We start from the raw sequence: 15,884 nt of genomic DNA, 5'->3' as shown, positions 1-15,884 counted from the left end.
ACACACACACACACACACACACACACCGTAACACGCAAGCACACATACATATACAGTATGCATGCACAAGCAGGCACAAAAACAACTCTATCTCTCTTTATCTCCTTCACAGACGCTCACGCACACAAGATTAAAGGATGAGGCTGGCATTATTTTATCTTTTTTATCATTATCAACAAATCCCATGAAAAGACCAAAACCAACAATAGATTTATCCCACTACAAGTTCTGTCTGTGTAGCCAAAACCTGATACAACCCATGCCTCCATTATTTACAGCTCCATGGTCATCCAACAACTATTAAAAACACATAAAAAAAGGGCCATACAGTTGCATAACGGTGACATTTTGCTTTATTGTGATGAACATAGCAAACGTAGCTTATTCCTCTCAGCAGCTTAAACAGGCTTCCACGACCATGAGCATGCTCAGTGATGTCTACCAGACAGTGATACTCTTTAAATATTGAAAATGCTGTTACAGAATAAATCAAATTGGCCATGTTCATCATAATGAAGGAATATGTCACTGTGTACAACGTTTTGTGTCTAAATGTGTTTTTAATAGGTTTTGGACGCCCCTGTTAGAGTTGGCACGAGGGGAGAAGCTATGCAAGGCTCTGGCTGCACAGACAATAATTGTTAGAAGATAAATCCATCTTTTATTAAAAAAAAGATCAAATAATGTCAGCATTGTCCTTTAAGACACGCACATGCAAACGCAGTATGAAAGTGAGCTCTACACGAAAAGAACATCTGTGTTTTAATGACCTGCTCAGACTTCAGAGAGGAGAAATAAGTTTTGAGGGAAGGACTGGAAAAAAGAAAGACTGCAAAATGAAGAACAAAAGGTGCCAGACCTGCATACATTTCCTGACACCACTTGACAACCACCATCGGGCACAATTCCTCGGTTTCACAGCTGGCCACTGATGTCATGGCAACTCACCAGTTTGGGGAAAGGGAGAGAGCCAGAGAAACAAACGAGTGTAAGAGACTCCATAGTCGCACTGCATTACTTCTTAAAAGGAAGGGCGCGTGTGTCCAGCAGCGAGGGGAATTGGCTGAGGAAGATTTCCAGGCACATATGAGGAGGCTGAGGGCCGGGGGGGGCAGGGAGTTCACTGAGGGCTGCAGGGCGGCTGGAGAGAGGGCTCGCAGTGTGAGGGGAAATGACATGTGCAGAGAGGAGAGTTGATGTGCTACTGTGTGTAAAGCAGAAGGAGCGAGGCCTGGCATGCTAATCGACCACTTGAGACGCAGGATGGCAGGAAGAGACAAAAACTAAGATGTTGATGCTGTCATGATCAGATACAGCTGATGTGCCGCCACTTTGATGTGCGGGTCTCTGGCTCAAATTTCACGTTGAAGTAAGAAATGGTCGCTATCACAGCACTCTCTCTAACTTTGTGTTGAACAGTTGTATAGATACATAACGGGTAACTAGGGCTCATTATTTTCAGCTTTTATTGAAAAAAAGAAGACTGGAAATATTTATATTTGTCTGCATTTATGAGGAGAAAAAGATCAATAATTCAAACTGGGGTACATTTTGATTTTAAACTTTGTTTTTGTAGGTTGTTTTTACTTATTAGGACTGAGGTGCAAAATCACCAGCTCATTTGTGTTTTCTCTCAATTTTTCTCTTCAGCTTCTATCCCGAAAGCGGTTTCTGAGCTGTCAACATCACAAGAGGACCTAATTTTCTTAAACTGTGGTAAACAGTGTCCTTATGCTATTTTGGGAGCGTAAGCACATAGAATTTGTGTGAAAAGCGGCTAAAACCTCTCTGGTCCTTTAAAAATCCAGTATTTTTCTGTGAAAATCTGCAAAAAACAAAAAACAGAACCATAAAGGTAACATATTTAGGAACACTATCCACAGTTGTATGTTAGGCAACTAAATGTTCCATAGCAATCAAAATAACACAAAAGTTGATTGCAACACACAAGCACTGCACTGTTGACGTTAATTAGTCCCCATACCATCCACCACTGTTGTCCTGAAGACAAATCCTTATGATGTTGTCTCACGGATGGCCTACACTGGCTATTTTTAACAATGCTGCTGTTTTGTTTTTCATCTGCGAGCGTAGAAACAAAGGCACATCAATCAGGAGGCTGCAGGGTGAGAGTGCATCAGCACAACCTGACACTGGCAGCATAATAAGGCTCTTTGTTGGAGCTTTGATTTCCAAGTTTCATACCCGTCATTACTTCCACCGCTCAGGCTAGGCACAATTGATCTCCAATTTGACATTTGTTAAATCATTTCTCAGGGTTACTGATCACACAACTCGTGCACGTCTGTATGTTTCCAGAGAATCAAGGTGAAATTACCCCGGTGACTGTGTTAATGTGCTCTGTCAAACGTTCCACAAACCCCACTAGACATAATTGATATGGAACGGCCATCAGCAAAGTGTCTACGCACAGCAGCACTCACATCCTGCATGTCAAACCACAAAATAGAAAAGTGGGAGAGCCTGGGATACAATATAAAAGGTATATCAGCATGAGAAAGAAAGGGAAAGACAGGCAGAGGGAGTGTGTGAGACTGGTTCCTGCGGGGTTTGAGTGCTAAATCACTGAAATATTGGTTTTCCTTGGATTATCGCTGGATCACAGCACTACTAGGTGGCAGTGTGTGCGTACATTACTTCTCCACTCTGCTGACAGAACCTGACAGGTTGCAGCTACATCTACTCCTCCTTATTCTCTCCCTCCTCTGTCTCCCCACCCATCCACTGCTCAGGTGTTGAGACGCCAAGCTCTGTCGCTGGCTAATTACCCGTGTCGCCCCGGGAGGAGATGGGGGGAGATCCCACAGCGGAAGTGACAGCTGTCTTTGCCGCTCCGCAAACTGCCGTAGTTTCTCCCCTCAGTGTGCGACAAGTGTTTCTGACAGAAATGACGTCACAGCCACTTCAGTCTCCAGCTTAAACTACAGGAAACCCAGGAAAGTAGACAGAGACAGAGAGTACATCTTCTCTTGTTCTTCGATTACTACCGCTTTCCCTTTACCTTTTCTTTTCGACCGAATTTCCTGTCAACAAGGTTTGAGTCTCAAATTCATAATCGAGTCTACACGGCTACCATTTCTCTTTTTAACAATACAACAAAAACAAGAAGACATTAGGGGAAGTGGTGGATGGATAATGCTTTCAATCTAAGACTCTACATGGAGGGTGAATAATAGTGCAGTGGCCCATTTCAAAGTAAAGAACAGAATGATTGCCATCATGTGAAATGTACTTTAAATAAGACTTTTCAAAATTTTCTCAAAGGTTGTATAGCGATTCATTTCTACCATTGAATCAGACATGCAGTGAATCACATGCCTTAAAAGTCATGCTAGCAGCTCTGCGAGGAGATACTTAGCTAAATGCTTTCATGCTAACATGCTCACATTGACAAGGCTAACATGGCAATGCTATGCAGGTGTAATGTTTACCATGTTCACCATCTTAATTTAGCATGTTAGCATGCTAGCATAACCTAATTCACACTAAACACAAAGTACCGATAAGGGCTGATGTCTGAAGTTTTGCAGGCATTTGGTCATAAACCAAAGTATTTGACTAATTTAATTTGTGGGGCTACCAAAGTTATTAAATGTGTGTACCAAATTTTGTGGCAATCCATCCAATAGTTGTTGAGATATTCCACACAAAACCACAAATGTCAACCTCATGGAGGCGCTAGACGAAAAGTCATCAAAGTAATTAGGATACATCGTCTGGGAACCATGAATGTCTGTACAAAATGTTGAGCCAACTCATCCAGTAGATGTTGAGATATTTCAAAGGATATGTGAAAACTCTGTCCTACTGGTTGCACTAGAGGAAAAGTCAAAGGATCACCAAAGTAAGCAAGCTCCATCCTCTGTGGACCATAATTGTGCTACCATCTATTCTATCTGTTGTGCACAGCGCTATGCCGGTCTTCTTTGTAAAACCTTTGAGAAAACGAATATATAAAAAAGTTTATAATTGTTGTCATAGTTGAGATAACAAAAGATTGAATTCTAGCAATTGTATAACAATCACAACTATACTACTCCCAAAAGGGTGTGATCAGTGCCTCCCTTAAGAACACTTTGCAGTGCGTGGAAAGAGCAAAGACTAGATCGTCTTTGTTTAGAGACAAGGCCACAGTGGAGCATCTGCAGGAAAAATAAGCTAGACTGAAGCAAAGACTGAAGGCTGAAGGAGGGATGTGTGAGCATAACCAATTTGTTTATGCAGGACAGCAAAGGGAAGACGCCAGCCAAAGTGACTACTCAGTGAAGCCACTAGAGAGCATGAATGTTGCCAATTAGAGGCAATTATGTGATGCAAACCAACAGCTTGACTCCCGCCATAACTAAGCCCCCAGTGTGGCTAATCCGTCCATCGGAGAAAAAGCTAAACATATCAGCGATCCTGTCCACATAAGAACCACAGCGGGCCATCCAGCGATATTAAGCTCCTTTGCAAAGCCTGGGTGGGAAAGGGGAAGAGTAGGAAATGTAAAGAGATACAAGCCTGAGGGAATCTGTGGGAGCACAACCCACATAACGATCTGTCAATTTAATAGCGTGTGGGAGAGTCGGAGTAAGGGATGGAGAGAGAGAGAGGTTCCCTTTTCCTATTCATTAATAGTCACAGAAAGAGGCCAATTGAAGGAGACCATAAAAAAAAGAGTGGGATATGTATTTGTGTTTTGTGGGGCTGCAAGCAAAGAGGGAATGTGGTCGGAGCCCGTCAAAGTCACTTCAGTCAATTTCAGGCCGCCATTACATTTTCTCTAAGGCTGAACATTTAATTTCCGGATGAATAGAGACCAATATCAGGCCTAATGGAATAACACTGCACACTTATATATATGTACACATACCAATAAAAGCTCTCTCTGCTATAGCACACACACACACAGGCTTTATTCAGCTGTTATAAGCCATTATAAGTCCTAACCTTGGCCTTCTGTGCGAGTCTCTGCCAGAACATCTACAATTTTCTAAACATTTCTGATGGTGCTCCCGATGGAGACACACACTGCAGTGATTCAATACACCATGACACCAATTAGTGGGGTAAATAATAGCACGGCCAGCGAGAAGCATTCACACTGCGGCGTCTTCCCCCACCTCGCTGATCTCCTCGGTCTGGTCTTATCAAAGCAGCTTTTCTTCCCAACATGAAATTTAAGATCAAAGGGCAGCTCTAACTCATCAATGCCCTTACCACTTCCCTACAGCAATGGATACAGTGCTCAATAACAAGCGCACATTATCATCAGCCCGTCTGCTCTGGCTTCACACCACCCACTGGCAGAAAAGAATCGACTAGCAAATCTCGTCTTGTATGCCGGCGTGAAGCCTGAAAGATAAAACGTCCAAGTCAAGACTGGACCCGTGTGCCGTCTGCCTCTTATTGCACCTCGCCAGTGTAACAATCAATACTCTTATATTTTTAGATGAAACCATCTCTGTCTGACTGGAGGGCAAGTTGTGTACACGCTGTATGTGTGTGTGCGTGTGTCCACTAGCATAAGCACTTATGTTTGTGATGGCGATCGACAAGCACGTTATCACTCTGGAGTCAGTGAGCTGCGGCAGGAAGGAGGTGCACAAACTGTAGAGATGCTGTCATGCCCTCCGGCTGACACTGTGGGAAGGAGAGATAGCTTATCTGTGTGTGGCCAAAGGTGATCGGAAAACAGTGTGTGGGCAACGGCACTACGATTGGGCAGCTGATGACTTACAGAGCATGCAGAACGGACAGCAGCTGTTGTCATTAACAGAACAGTTAATGGTTTGCACTTTCCTAAAACGACAAATGATTCCTGCACAGATGCCCCAAAGAGTCTCACATTAAATCTGGACGGGAGCTGAGTGTTGTACACTGACTGCAGCAGTAATAACAGGATCAGAGAGGAATAAGTCAGTTCTAAAAACGTACCCGTGCAGCTCTTTGAGAGAAACCGAGATCTTGAGGTCGTGTCCCAGCACGTGGAGGGCTGTGAGGATGTCGGCCCATTGTACCATCTCACCCAGAGGACCCCCCTTCAGCACCTTGGGACTGAAGACGTCCCCGGACTCCTCTGTCAGGAAGCCCACGTGAACTAGAATCTGAATGCAGAAGGGAAAGGTGAAAAGTCAAGGCAAGGGAAGAGTGGAGTATATCGTGCTTTGTTAATGCAACGTATGTGTTTTTGTTAAACCGTGTTATTGTAGAGAACGAGCCATTATTTCCAGCATATTTTTTTATTTTTATATTCAGACAATCTCCAGTCCTGTGTGCTGAATAATTGAGATTTTGTGAGAGCAATTTTTTTTTTTTTACCAACGCTTCAAAGGATTCACATATGAATAAATTCAGATATTTGGCATGGATCAGCGATGTCAAATTCTTAATGTAACCGAGTATCTAGTGAAAGCTAGGAAACAGAGTGACAGCATATTCACACCAACGCAACTCCTAAGAAACACATTCAACTGTGCATGGAGTTGAAATGAAAATTGACCTGCTGAGGGCTGATTGATATGCAGAACAATACACGAGCCTGTTTAATTGCTGATGGGGAAGAATGGAATTTCCAGGCTGTTAAATATGTAATGAAATCAGATTTTTTTGAACAGATGGCAGCATTCAATTTTTTTTCACAATTACTTTTGTCTTGAAAAAAACTTTGTGCGACAATTTTATTAATCTACATATTTATTCACCTTTTGTTTAGGAGTGTGAGAGTGAGCGATAACAGGCAGTTATAGTCTCCCTCTTACAGTAAAAGTCACCATGAACCCTTTCGACACACCAGTCGTCTCGCTGTCCTCAGTCTTTGCTTCCAGCAGAAAATAAATGTTTTTCAAATTTCCCCTGAAATCCCCAAAATCAATTTCTGAGTAACTTTGAGGAGACAAATCGACCGTACAGCTGCAGATTCATGTGTCATTTTATATAAACAAGATGTAGTTTAAACAGACGTTAATGAGGTTATATCAGCATCTTTCTCCATGTTTCACTGGCTGGTCCGGTTTGTATTTGATTGAGCTAAATTGGCTTTCAAATGGCTGCTTTTTAAATCTTATAACTAGAAATGGCTCAATACCAGTTTCCAGTTTTCAGTTCTGATACCAATCCAATTCAAAATGTCATCTCCTACAAGGCTGACACAATGCATATCCTCTGTGTGTGAGCCGCGAAGCTGTTTAGCCTGCAGCTCTGTCAACACTTATGTGTACATGTCAGATGTAAAACTCAACAACGATGCCAAATGTGGTCGGGCAGAAATCTCCATTTGGTGGAGGAGGGAAAGGCTTAATTCACAGAGCTGAGTCTTGTATTTTGACATCATTACTTTTGATGTGCACACATCGACAGGATGAAAGAACAAACTACAGATTTGGTTCTGTTAGTAATAAAAGCCGTCACGTAGCCATCGCTTTTTGAAGTCAAAAATAATGTCAGTCTTTAGTTGTTGTTTTTTTATTGCCAATAGGTTGAAAGGTTGTTGGGGAAACAGCAGAAATGCTGCTTTTTGTCCCAGCCGGCTGGAGGGGCGTGTCTGTGTTTGATTGACAGCAGCTGTCAGCCTGTCAGAGTGCCGGTGTTAAACCTCAGGGAACGAGAGAGAGTAAACAAACTTGCGCTGTAGCCTACATGTCATGAACAGACAGCGTGTTGTTAAAGGTAGTGAAGAGTAAGGAGCATGCCAGCATCTAACCGGACCAAAGTGACATTTACAGATATGCTGACATGCTAATACATGCTAACTAGCTATCTAGCCTGCAAACTGATTGATTGATTGGCCGAGTTCTCCACCTACACAGATGCAGAACTGACTGCAAAGGTAGGGGGCGCAGTCATGAAATTAAAAGATATAAAATATATATTTCTTTTGGTTTCCGATGTTTTGAACACAGGACGTGATTTACACAGCAGATATGTTCGCTGTAGCAGGGGATCAAAACAAAGAAAAGCTATTTCAGTTAGAGTTAGACTGAGTTGGAAGAGCACCATCTTACCATCGTCATCCTGACTCATCATGTTCTCGTCATTGTGCTTCTCATTAGAACAACGTGATGGAATATGACCCTCACAACACTAATGATTCATGACTCAAACATCACATGGATACCAAGCGAAGAGTAACTCACAGGATAAAAGTGCATCAAGATGGAACAGGAAGCAGAAAATAGAGGGACAGGTTGTTTCATAAAACATCTCTCTTCTCTACAAATCTGTCTATTTCTGTTTTCTCAACAGCACTCAGTGGGTCAGCGATGGAGGCCAAGCCTGCAGGGTCTGGTTAATGGACAGTAAACATTACTGTCAAACATACCATTACAATTAACAAGGAGCAGGCATTTGGGAGGAGTGTAATGTTATTTACAGAACGGGCTTTGATTTATCCAGCTCAAAACTGGCTGATGAAAAAAAACAAATCAAACCGAATTGCACTCTCACAGCAGAACGCCAGGATACTGTCAGCTCGTTTTCAAAATGCAGAACACTACAAATGAATTTCTTTCATTCCTGTTTCATTTAAGCATCAAGCCTCTTTTCAGCTACAGGGGGGTTTTGTGGAGAGCTGTCCACATCTGAGCAAAACTGAGATCTACAATACAATGCTCAGCCACTTCACTATGAGAAGCAAACTTACATGTGACGGCACTGTGCTATATTAATATGATAATCCATACAGACATGCACACACAGCATGCATGCAAATGTGTTCAGAGGTGAATGGGCCTACAGGCAAAAGAAACTTGCCCCAGTTAAGGTTTTTATAATGGATCATTTGATACATATGCAAATGATTTGGTTACTGTACATTTTCTCCCTACAGTGCTGTTCGTCAACAGGTGTCGAGTATACAGTATGTTCTTAGGGGGGTCCTGGCTCAGATTTATGCTAAGAAGAGCAACGTAACCATTATATGATATGATGATTTATATTATGAGATATCTTGGTCATAATTTTACTAAAAGACATTCTAGGAGTCAGCTGTTCATTTTTTCTGGTACATTTACAAGCTAACTTTCTTAGCAGCTACTTCTCCCAGCGTAGCCAGGAGCCAGGTGCAGTCAGGTAGCCGGTAAAGGTAGGCGTGCATAGTGTCCTCGGGTCCTCAGATCCCCAGCCACACCCTCTCGTCCAAATACGGTCACTTCTGGTTCCAAATTCGAGGCCTCAGAACAGTAGTCCACAAACCAGTGTGGCTACGTCCACTTCTTTTATACAGTCAGTGATTACCCTTCAATAATGTTGGAGGACCCACAAAAGACAGTTTAAAGACAAGACTGGTCAAAATTGAACCAAAAGAGGCTGAGATATCCTGACGTTTAGTCACTAGTATGCGTCAAAACACAGGATCCTACACAACTGGACAATGTCTTCCATTAGACGTTCCTGTCTGTTAAAAAAAGTCTCAATCCCATGCTGAGATAACCCTGATGACATCACTATGACATCATTGGGGTCATTTAACCTTTAGAAAGCTCCTTCAGAGCCACAGGTAACATTATACAACTGTTTTCAGTGTACTCCTCGAGACCAGCATACTAAACTCCATGTGTAAAATTGGTGGCATGCCCCTTTAATGGATGACAGAGATCCTGTATATATATAATAAATATGATTACTGTATACTCTCTGGTTACTACTGTTGTATATACATATAATATGTGTTCAAGATCTCGCTATCTCTCAAGTTACTGTGTGCCCCCGTTTACGGTTCACCTACAGTGTGGGTGTGAAAATAGCAGCATTCTGAGTCACTGAAAGTGACGCTACGAGAACGTTAATGTGTGCCAAGATTATCTAGTTAGTCAGCTGCTCGTCAGTGTAAATGATCCCACATGTCAGGCGCTGATAAGGAACCTTACATTGTATATAAATATGTGTGTAGACTGGATAAGAGAGAGCTGTGATAGTGATGCTGGTGATGTCATATCATACGGATGAGGATGTTTTGAATCTTTTTTTTATATTTCATACTCTAATGATAACAATAATCACTGTGGCTCTGAAACAATAAAGGGAATTGATTGATTGGTTGAATTACTGACTGTGTCAACAACCACTTGTAGAGTTTAACGCCTGGTTATTTTTTACCACTTTATTCTGGACCGCAAAACTGAGCAGCCCAAGGAAGGAAAAGAAGACTGCAGACACCCTAAGGGCAGAAATCGAAGAACACTTCGACACCAAACAAATCGCTGCATCGTCAACACTTCAAACAGCCACAGAAAAGCAAAAATAACTCTACAATCATCCTGAGTGTGATATAGTATTATTTCATTTAACATAAAACTTCAGACATTGAACATTTACATTGCCTAATATCATCTGACGTTTGTTCCAGCAGGCAGCGCTCTCTGACACTTTGTGGCTAGAGTGCACCAAAGCCAATCAATGCCTGCATGGAGTTCCTCTGCATCATTATCTACTTACGTCTGTAATTCAACAATCTGCGATTCACACCAAGCAGCCGAAGATAAAAGAAGGAAGTGTTAGTCCGACAAAATGTCACAGCTGTTCTGGTAACACAGCCGAGCATTTTTGTCTTTAATGGCTAAACAGGTGGATTTACATGAAATTAGGAGCTAAGGAACATGCTACAGACAGTTACAGAGAAAACACGAAAGACAATCTGTCGAAACTGAGAACAACATTTTTTTTTTTTACTGTCTGCTGCAACCACAAACACTTTGAAAAGATGAAACCACAGCACAGACTTGTTCTCTTATCCCACGCTTTCATCTTCCAGTGTGTGCAGAAGCTTATTTGTGTGTGTGATAATGCCTCATATTCACCCTTTTCTGCTCTCTCCAGTGGCTGCGGAGCTTGTCGTCCAGCCGCCGAGCAGCGGAGGCCCACTGTGCTGCCAGCCTGCGCATGCGTCTCTTCATGAAGCTCAGAGATTCCTTCCCGGTGCCCACCTGCTCCAGCAGAGTCCCAATGTCAGACTGGAAAACAGCCTGAACGACAGGAGCAAGAAAAAGCACTGAGAAGGATCATGAGTGGAGAGATGCGGCCAGTGTTTCATTTCTTTATGCAGAAGTTCTACACCAGAAATACTAAAGAACAGGCTGGTATTCAGATTTATAACTCTGCCTGGAGCAGAAGGGGTGGGGTACTAAAAACCTAATTGAAAAATAGACCTTAAAGGCTGTCTTCTACAAGTGGAACTATTTTCATTGGTGGTGGTTAAGACTGTGTAGAGCACAGAGAGCTTGCCACATCCTGTTATCTGCTGCTGCTGCTTGAGGCTAGGCCTCTCAGACAGGTTGCCCGAGGGATTCCTGGATCATCCTCATAAATAGTCTGCTCTCATTTTACATCTCCTCCTCTGCCCACTATAATCACTGCATCACAGCGCAACACCAGCGTGCGAGTGTTAATCAATGGAGTAACTGCATGGGGGAGCACAGAGGACTTATAAAAATACAGAAGAGAAACTGATGCACACAACCTGTCTGTCTCCCTCAAACACACGCACACTATAAAAGAAACTGAGATTCTCTCAAAGACAAAATCAATATTCAGAGCTGTACTGTACTCTCACAATGCAGGTGAGTTATTGCTCTCAAGTGCAACTTGTGTACGGCGCAGCAAAATGTAGAGTACCCATGGGAATCCTCTGAATAAGTCTCAGCGAATACAGGCTGGCAATTAGAACAGAAGGTAGAGCTGCAGACTGAATTCACATCAGGGCCCGCCGTTACTCTGGGGAGAAAGAGGGAGGAGGGGACGGAGGCGAACGGTGGGATATGCCTTGAGGAGTGATTGTAAGCACAACGCATCATGTGTTGGTGCCGATATTAAAAACCAAATGATGCAGGAAGGCAAACAGCAACAAACACTGGGACTGACAGCCAGCACCCTGTGAGAGACAGCGTACAGTCACATATTCAGATTCTCCCAGGAGCTTTTGAAGTAATAAATGTTCGGCTTGAACTTGGAAAATAAGTTAAAGGCACTCTGTAGCATCAATGTCAAGCTACCAAATCTACAGTAACAGTGTTTTTTACAGCACCTTCATGTTTAGCATTCCGCACTTCTTATTTTTCTTTCACATTCTCAATTGTCAACACATTTTCAAATTTGTACCAGACTCCTTGTCACTGCTAAATGCCACCTTGTTGGCATGTGAAGAGCATAGACTACCACTACTGCTCTTTTCACTCCCAGCTAAAATTATAATTGATAGTTTCATACTTTTATCACAGGATCTTGTCCTCACACTGAACAGTCTCCCACTTGAGAAACAGGCCGCCTTGTTCCTGATTGCTTGTGCTTTCAAGGAATTGGACAAAAGTCTCTGCAGTAGTGGCCCATTATTTTACCTCTACATCAAACTATGTTATTGTGGAATTAAAGGAATGATATGGAAACGTTGCGTTACCTGTCTCTTGGGTGGGGGCTTCAAGGTGGGTGTAGCAGTCTGGTTCCTCCAGGCCAGAGGGGGGCAGAACCACTCCACCTCGCTCAGGTAGACGAGGAAGGAGCAATCAGAGCCGTCCACGCCATAAAAGGCATAACAAGGGTCTGAGGTCCAACGAGCACGCATCCACTGGAAGGCAAAGACCCAAACGGTTATCTCTCAAAAATGTGACACACTCCTGAAGGGCACTACTGAATTAGCAAACTCTTACGTTTGAATAAAAACTTCAAATTCAATTAGATGCCTCTGGTCCTTTGTTGTGAGATATATGCACAGAAAACAAACTGTTAATAAGGTGTTATTTGGGTTAAGCTGACTACATGAACTACATGAGGTAGGCTGCTGATAGTGGACATCCAAGTGGAGGAAGCAGACAGGATAATTAAAGAGTCAAAATGTCAGGTTTTGTTAATATGCTGAACTCACATCAGGCTAAATGGCTCCCACTCTTCAATAGATGAGCTAAAGGAGCGTCCATTTTACTCCCACAGGGTAGTGGAGTGTCGTCTGTTTTTAGTTGACAGAACTTAAACTGTTTTTCTGTGTCCACACAAACTACAACGGTCTCTAATTTGTACATATGTACAATGTGTATGGTGAATTCAATATGGTGTGGGGACTGACCATAAACATGATTGTGATACTAAAAATAAACCACAGTGTACCTCCTTGCATGTGTATGTGTTTCTATACATACATTTGTACACGTGTGGTGTATATATATATATATATATATATATATATATATATATATATATACACACTATATTGCCAAAAGTATTGGCTCACCTGCCTTGACTCTCATATGAACTTAAGTGACATCCCATTCTTAATCCATAGGGTTTAATATGACGTCGGTCCACCCTTTGCAGCTATAACAGCTTCAACTCTTCTGGGAAGGGAGCAGAAGCACATTTGTGAGGTCACACACTGATGTTGGACGAGAAGGCCTGGCTCTCAGTCTCCGCTCTAATTCATCCCAAAGGTGTTCTATCGGGTTGAGGTCAGGACTCTGTGCAGGCCAGTCAAGTTCATCCACACCAAACTCTCTCATCCGTGTCTTTATGGACCTTGCTTTGTGCACTGGTGCACAGCCATGTTGGAACAGGAAGGGGCCATCCCCAAACTGTTCCCACAAAGTTGGGAGCATGGAATTGTCCAAAATCTCTTGGTATGCTGAAGCATTCAGAGTTCCTTTCACTGGAACTAAGGGGCCAAGCCCAGCTCCTGAAAAACAACCCCACACCATAATCCCCCCTCCACCAAACTTTACACTTGGCACAATGCAGTCAGACAAGTACTGTTCTCCTGGCAAACGCCAAACCCAGACTCGTCCATCAGATCGCCAGATGGTGAAGCGCGATTCGTCACTCCAGAGAAGGCGTCTCCACTGCTCTAGAGTCCAGTGGCGGCGTGCTTTACACCACTGCATCCGACGCTTTGCATTGCACTTGGTGATGTACGGCTTGGATGCAGCTGCTCGGCCAGGGAAACCCATTCAATGAAGCTCTCTACGCACTGTTCTTGAGCTAATCTGAAGGCCACATGAAGTTTGGAGGTCTGTAGCGATTGACTCTACAGAAAGTTGGCGACCTCTGCGCACTATGCGCCTCAGCATCCGCTGACCCCGCTCCGTCATTTCACGTGGCCTACCACTTCGTGGCTGAGTTGCTGTCGTTCCCAATCGCTTCCACTTTGTTATAATACCACTGACAGTTGACTGTGGAATATTTAGGAGCGAGGAAATTTCACGACTGGACTTGTTGCACAGGTGGCATCCTATCACAGTCCCACGCTGGAATTCACTGAGCTCCTGAGAGCGACCCATTCTTTCACTAATGTTTGTAGAAACAGTCTGCATGCCTTGGTGCATGATTTTATACACCATGGAAGTGATTGGAACACCTGATTTCAATTATTTGGATGGGTGAGTGAATACTTTTGGCAATATAGCGTATATATAGCTACTGTATATATATATATATGTATATATACATACAGAGCTACTGTATATATACATATTAGATGGTGCTTATTTCTCACAATTTGCTGCTGTGGCTGCTGCTGCTATATGCTGTAATTCATACAATGTGTGTATAAAACCTTATTTTGTTTTATTATTCTTTTCTATATTCTGTTCTTTGCTGTCATCCAGTACAAGACAAACCAGCTCTCCACAAGGACCCTGTATACATCCTCTTATCTTTTTATACAAAATTTATGTTACACCAGAGAGGACGATGCGACATTTTCTCTCTGTGTGAAATTGGTAGGACTTAAGTGAGATATGAGGACTTACATCCATCTTGCTGGGACAGTCTGGATAACGGGGGTCTTTAGGAATCTCACATTGTCCTAATGCTCCGTCCCGAACTGGAGAAAAGAAAACATGCTGGGTATTTATCACAGGACACACACCCTCCACACTCATCAGACACAAATCAGCAAAAAAGCTGCATTGTTTGGATTTTTTCCAGACAGCACTGAGACACAGAAGATAAACAGGAGGATGACAAGGTTCAGGCAGAATATCTACAGTGTTTTTACCTCTTTAGTCAAATCTAAGTACCTGTTTTGTACCTATGTCATAAATACTGTCGACCCTCATTCTGTCAGATTTTATGCAAGATTTAATTTTCCAATGCAACGCTCAGCTCCATACAACTGATTAACAGCCTCAGAGCTCCCAACTGGTCATTGATCACACAGGTCTTTACAGCGCTTCCCCTGGGCATTAAGTCTGTTTGTCTTTTGCATTACAGTATATATCATCCAGCCTTTGGGATGAACACAGATGAATTGGAGAGTTGAGCTACCTAACAAGCTGTAAAAGCTTGGCCTCCCCTGCTGAATGGCCAAGTCTCAGTTCCATCCCACTCACTGGATTTACTATAGATAGATTGCATTAGTGTGACTCATAAAAATCATAATCTTCCCCCCTTTTTTTCCCCTTCTCTTCCCATCTTTTCTGTCTCTTTCTTCTGCTCAGCTGACTCTCTCTTTCTTTCCCCCTCCTTTCTTCTCCTTGAAGCCCGGGACTAGCAAGCCTAATTAAAGGAGCAGTTGCAGCTCCTCCCGCCAGCATCCTGCCAAGCGTCGAAGAGCACAATCACAGACAAATAATTGCCAGCCATTCTGTCTGATTAGCATGATAACGACAGACCTCTCACGATGAAAAGCGCTACTGCCTGCCACCGTCAAAATGCAGCCAGGTTCAGATCAGCCTTATTCAAAATGATATCAGACATTATGACAACAGACAAATTATCAGACGTATTTTAATGAGACAGTGAGCTGAATAGTTTTCAGTCATAAAGAGCAACGAGGTGGATACAGGACAGGAATTGAACTGTGAATTAGATCTGTCCGATTTCTATTCTGCTGGCCAATAAAGAAATTGAGAATGAAGGCTAATAAAAGGGAGCTGACAGGCCCGGATCGCATTAACCAGGCA

At 42.9% G+C, this 15,884-nt stretch overlaps 1 protein-coding gene across 2 annotated transcripts in view; it reads right to left on the bottom strand.

The window, feature by feature from the left end:
• Positions 1 to 15,884, bottom strand: part of LOC139300186 (alpha-1,6-mannosylglycoprotein 6-beta-N-acetylglucosaminyltransferase B-like) — a 50,920-nt gene that overhangs the window by 19,236 nt on the left and 15,800 nt on the right. For both annotated transcript variants that reach the window (XM_070923197.1, XM_070923198.1), the window contains exons 5-8: positions 14,730 to 14,803; positions 12,392 to 12,559; positions 10,800 to 10,964; positions 5,941 to 6,110 (exon numbers count right to left, since the gene is read on the bottom strand). In XM_070923197.1, the coding sequence (XP_070779298.1) occupies positions 5,941 to 6,110; positions 10,800 to 10,964; positions 12,392 to 12,559; positions 14,730 to 14,803 (577 nt within the window). The remainder of the gene's footprint in view (positions 1 to 5,940; positions 6,111 to 10,799; positions 10,965 to 12,391; positions 12,560 to 14,729; positions 14,804 to 15,884) is intronic.

This window comes from Enoplosus armatus, chromosome 17 (genome assembly GCF_043641665.1).
Source record: "Enoplosus armatus isolate fEnoArm2 chromosome 17, fEnoArm2.hap1, whole genome shotgun sequence".
Taxonomy (NCBI): Eukaryota; Metazoa; Chordata; class Actinopteri; order Centrarchiformes; family Enoplosidae; genus Enoplosus; species Enoplosus armatus.
Note: the sequence above shows the minus strand (reverse complement) of the source record. Positions and strands in the feature narration are given on the sequence as shown.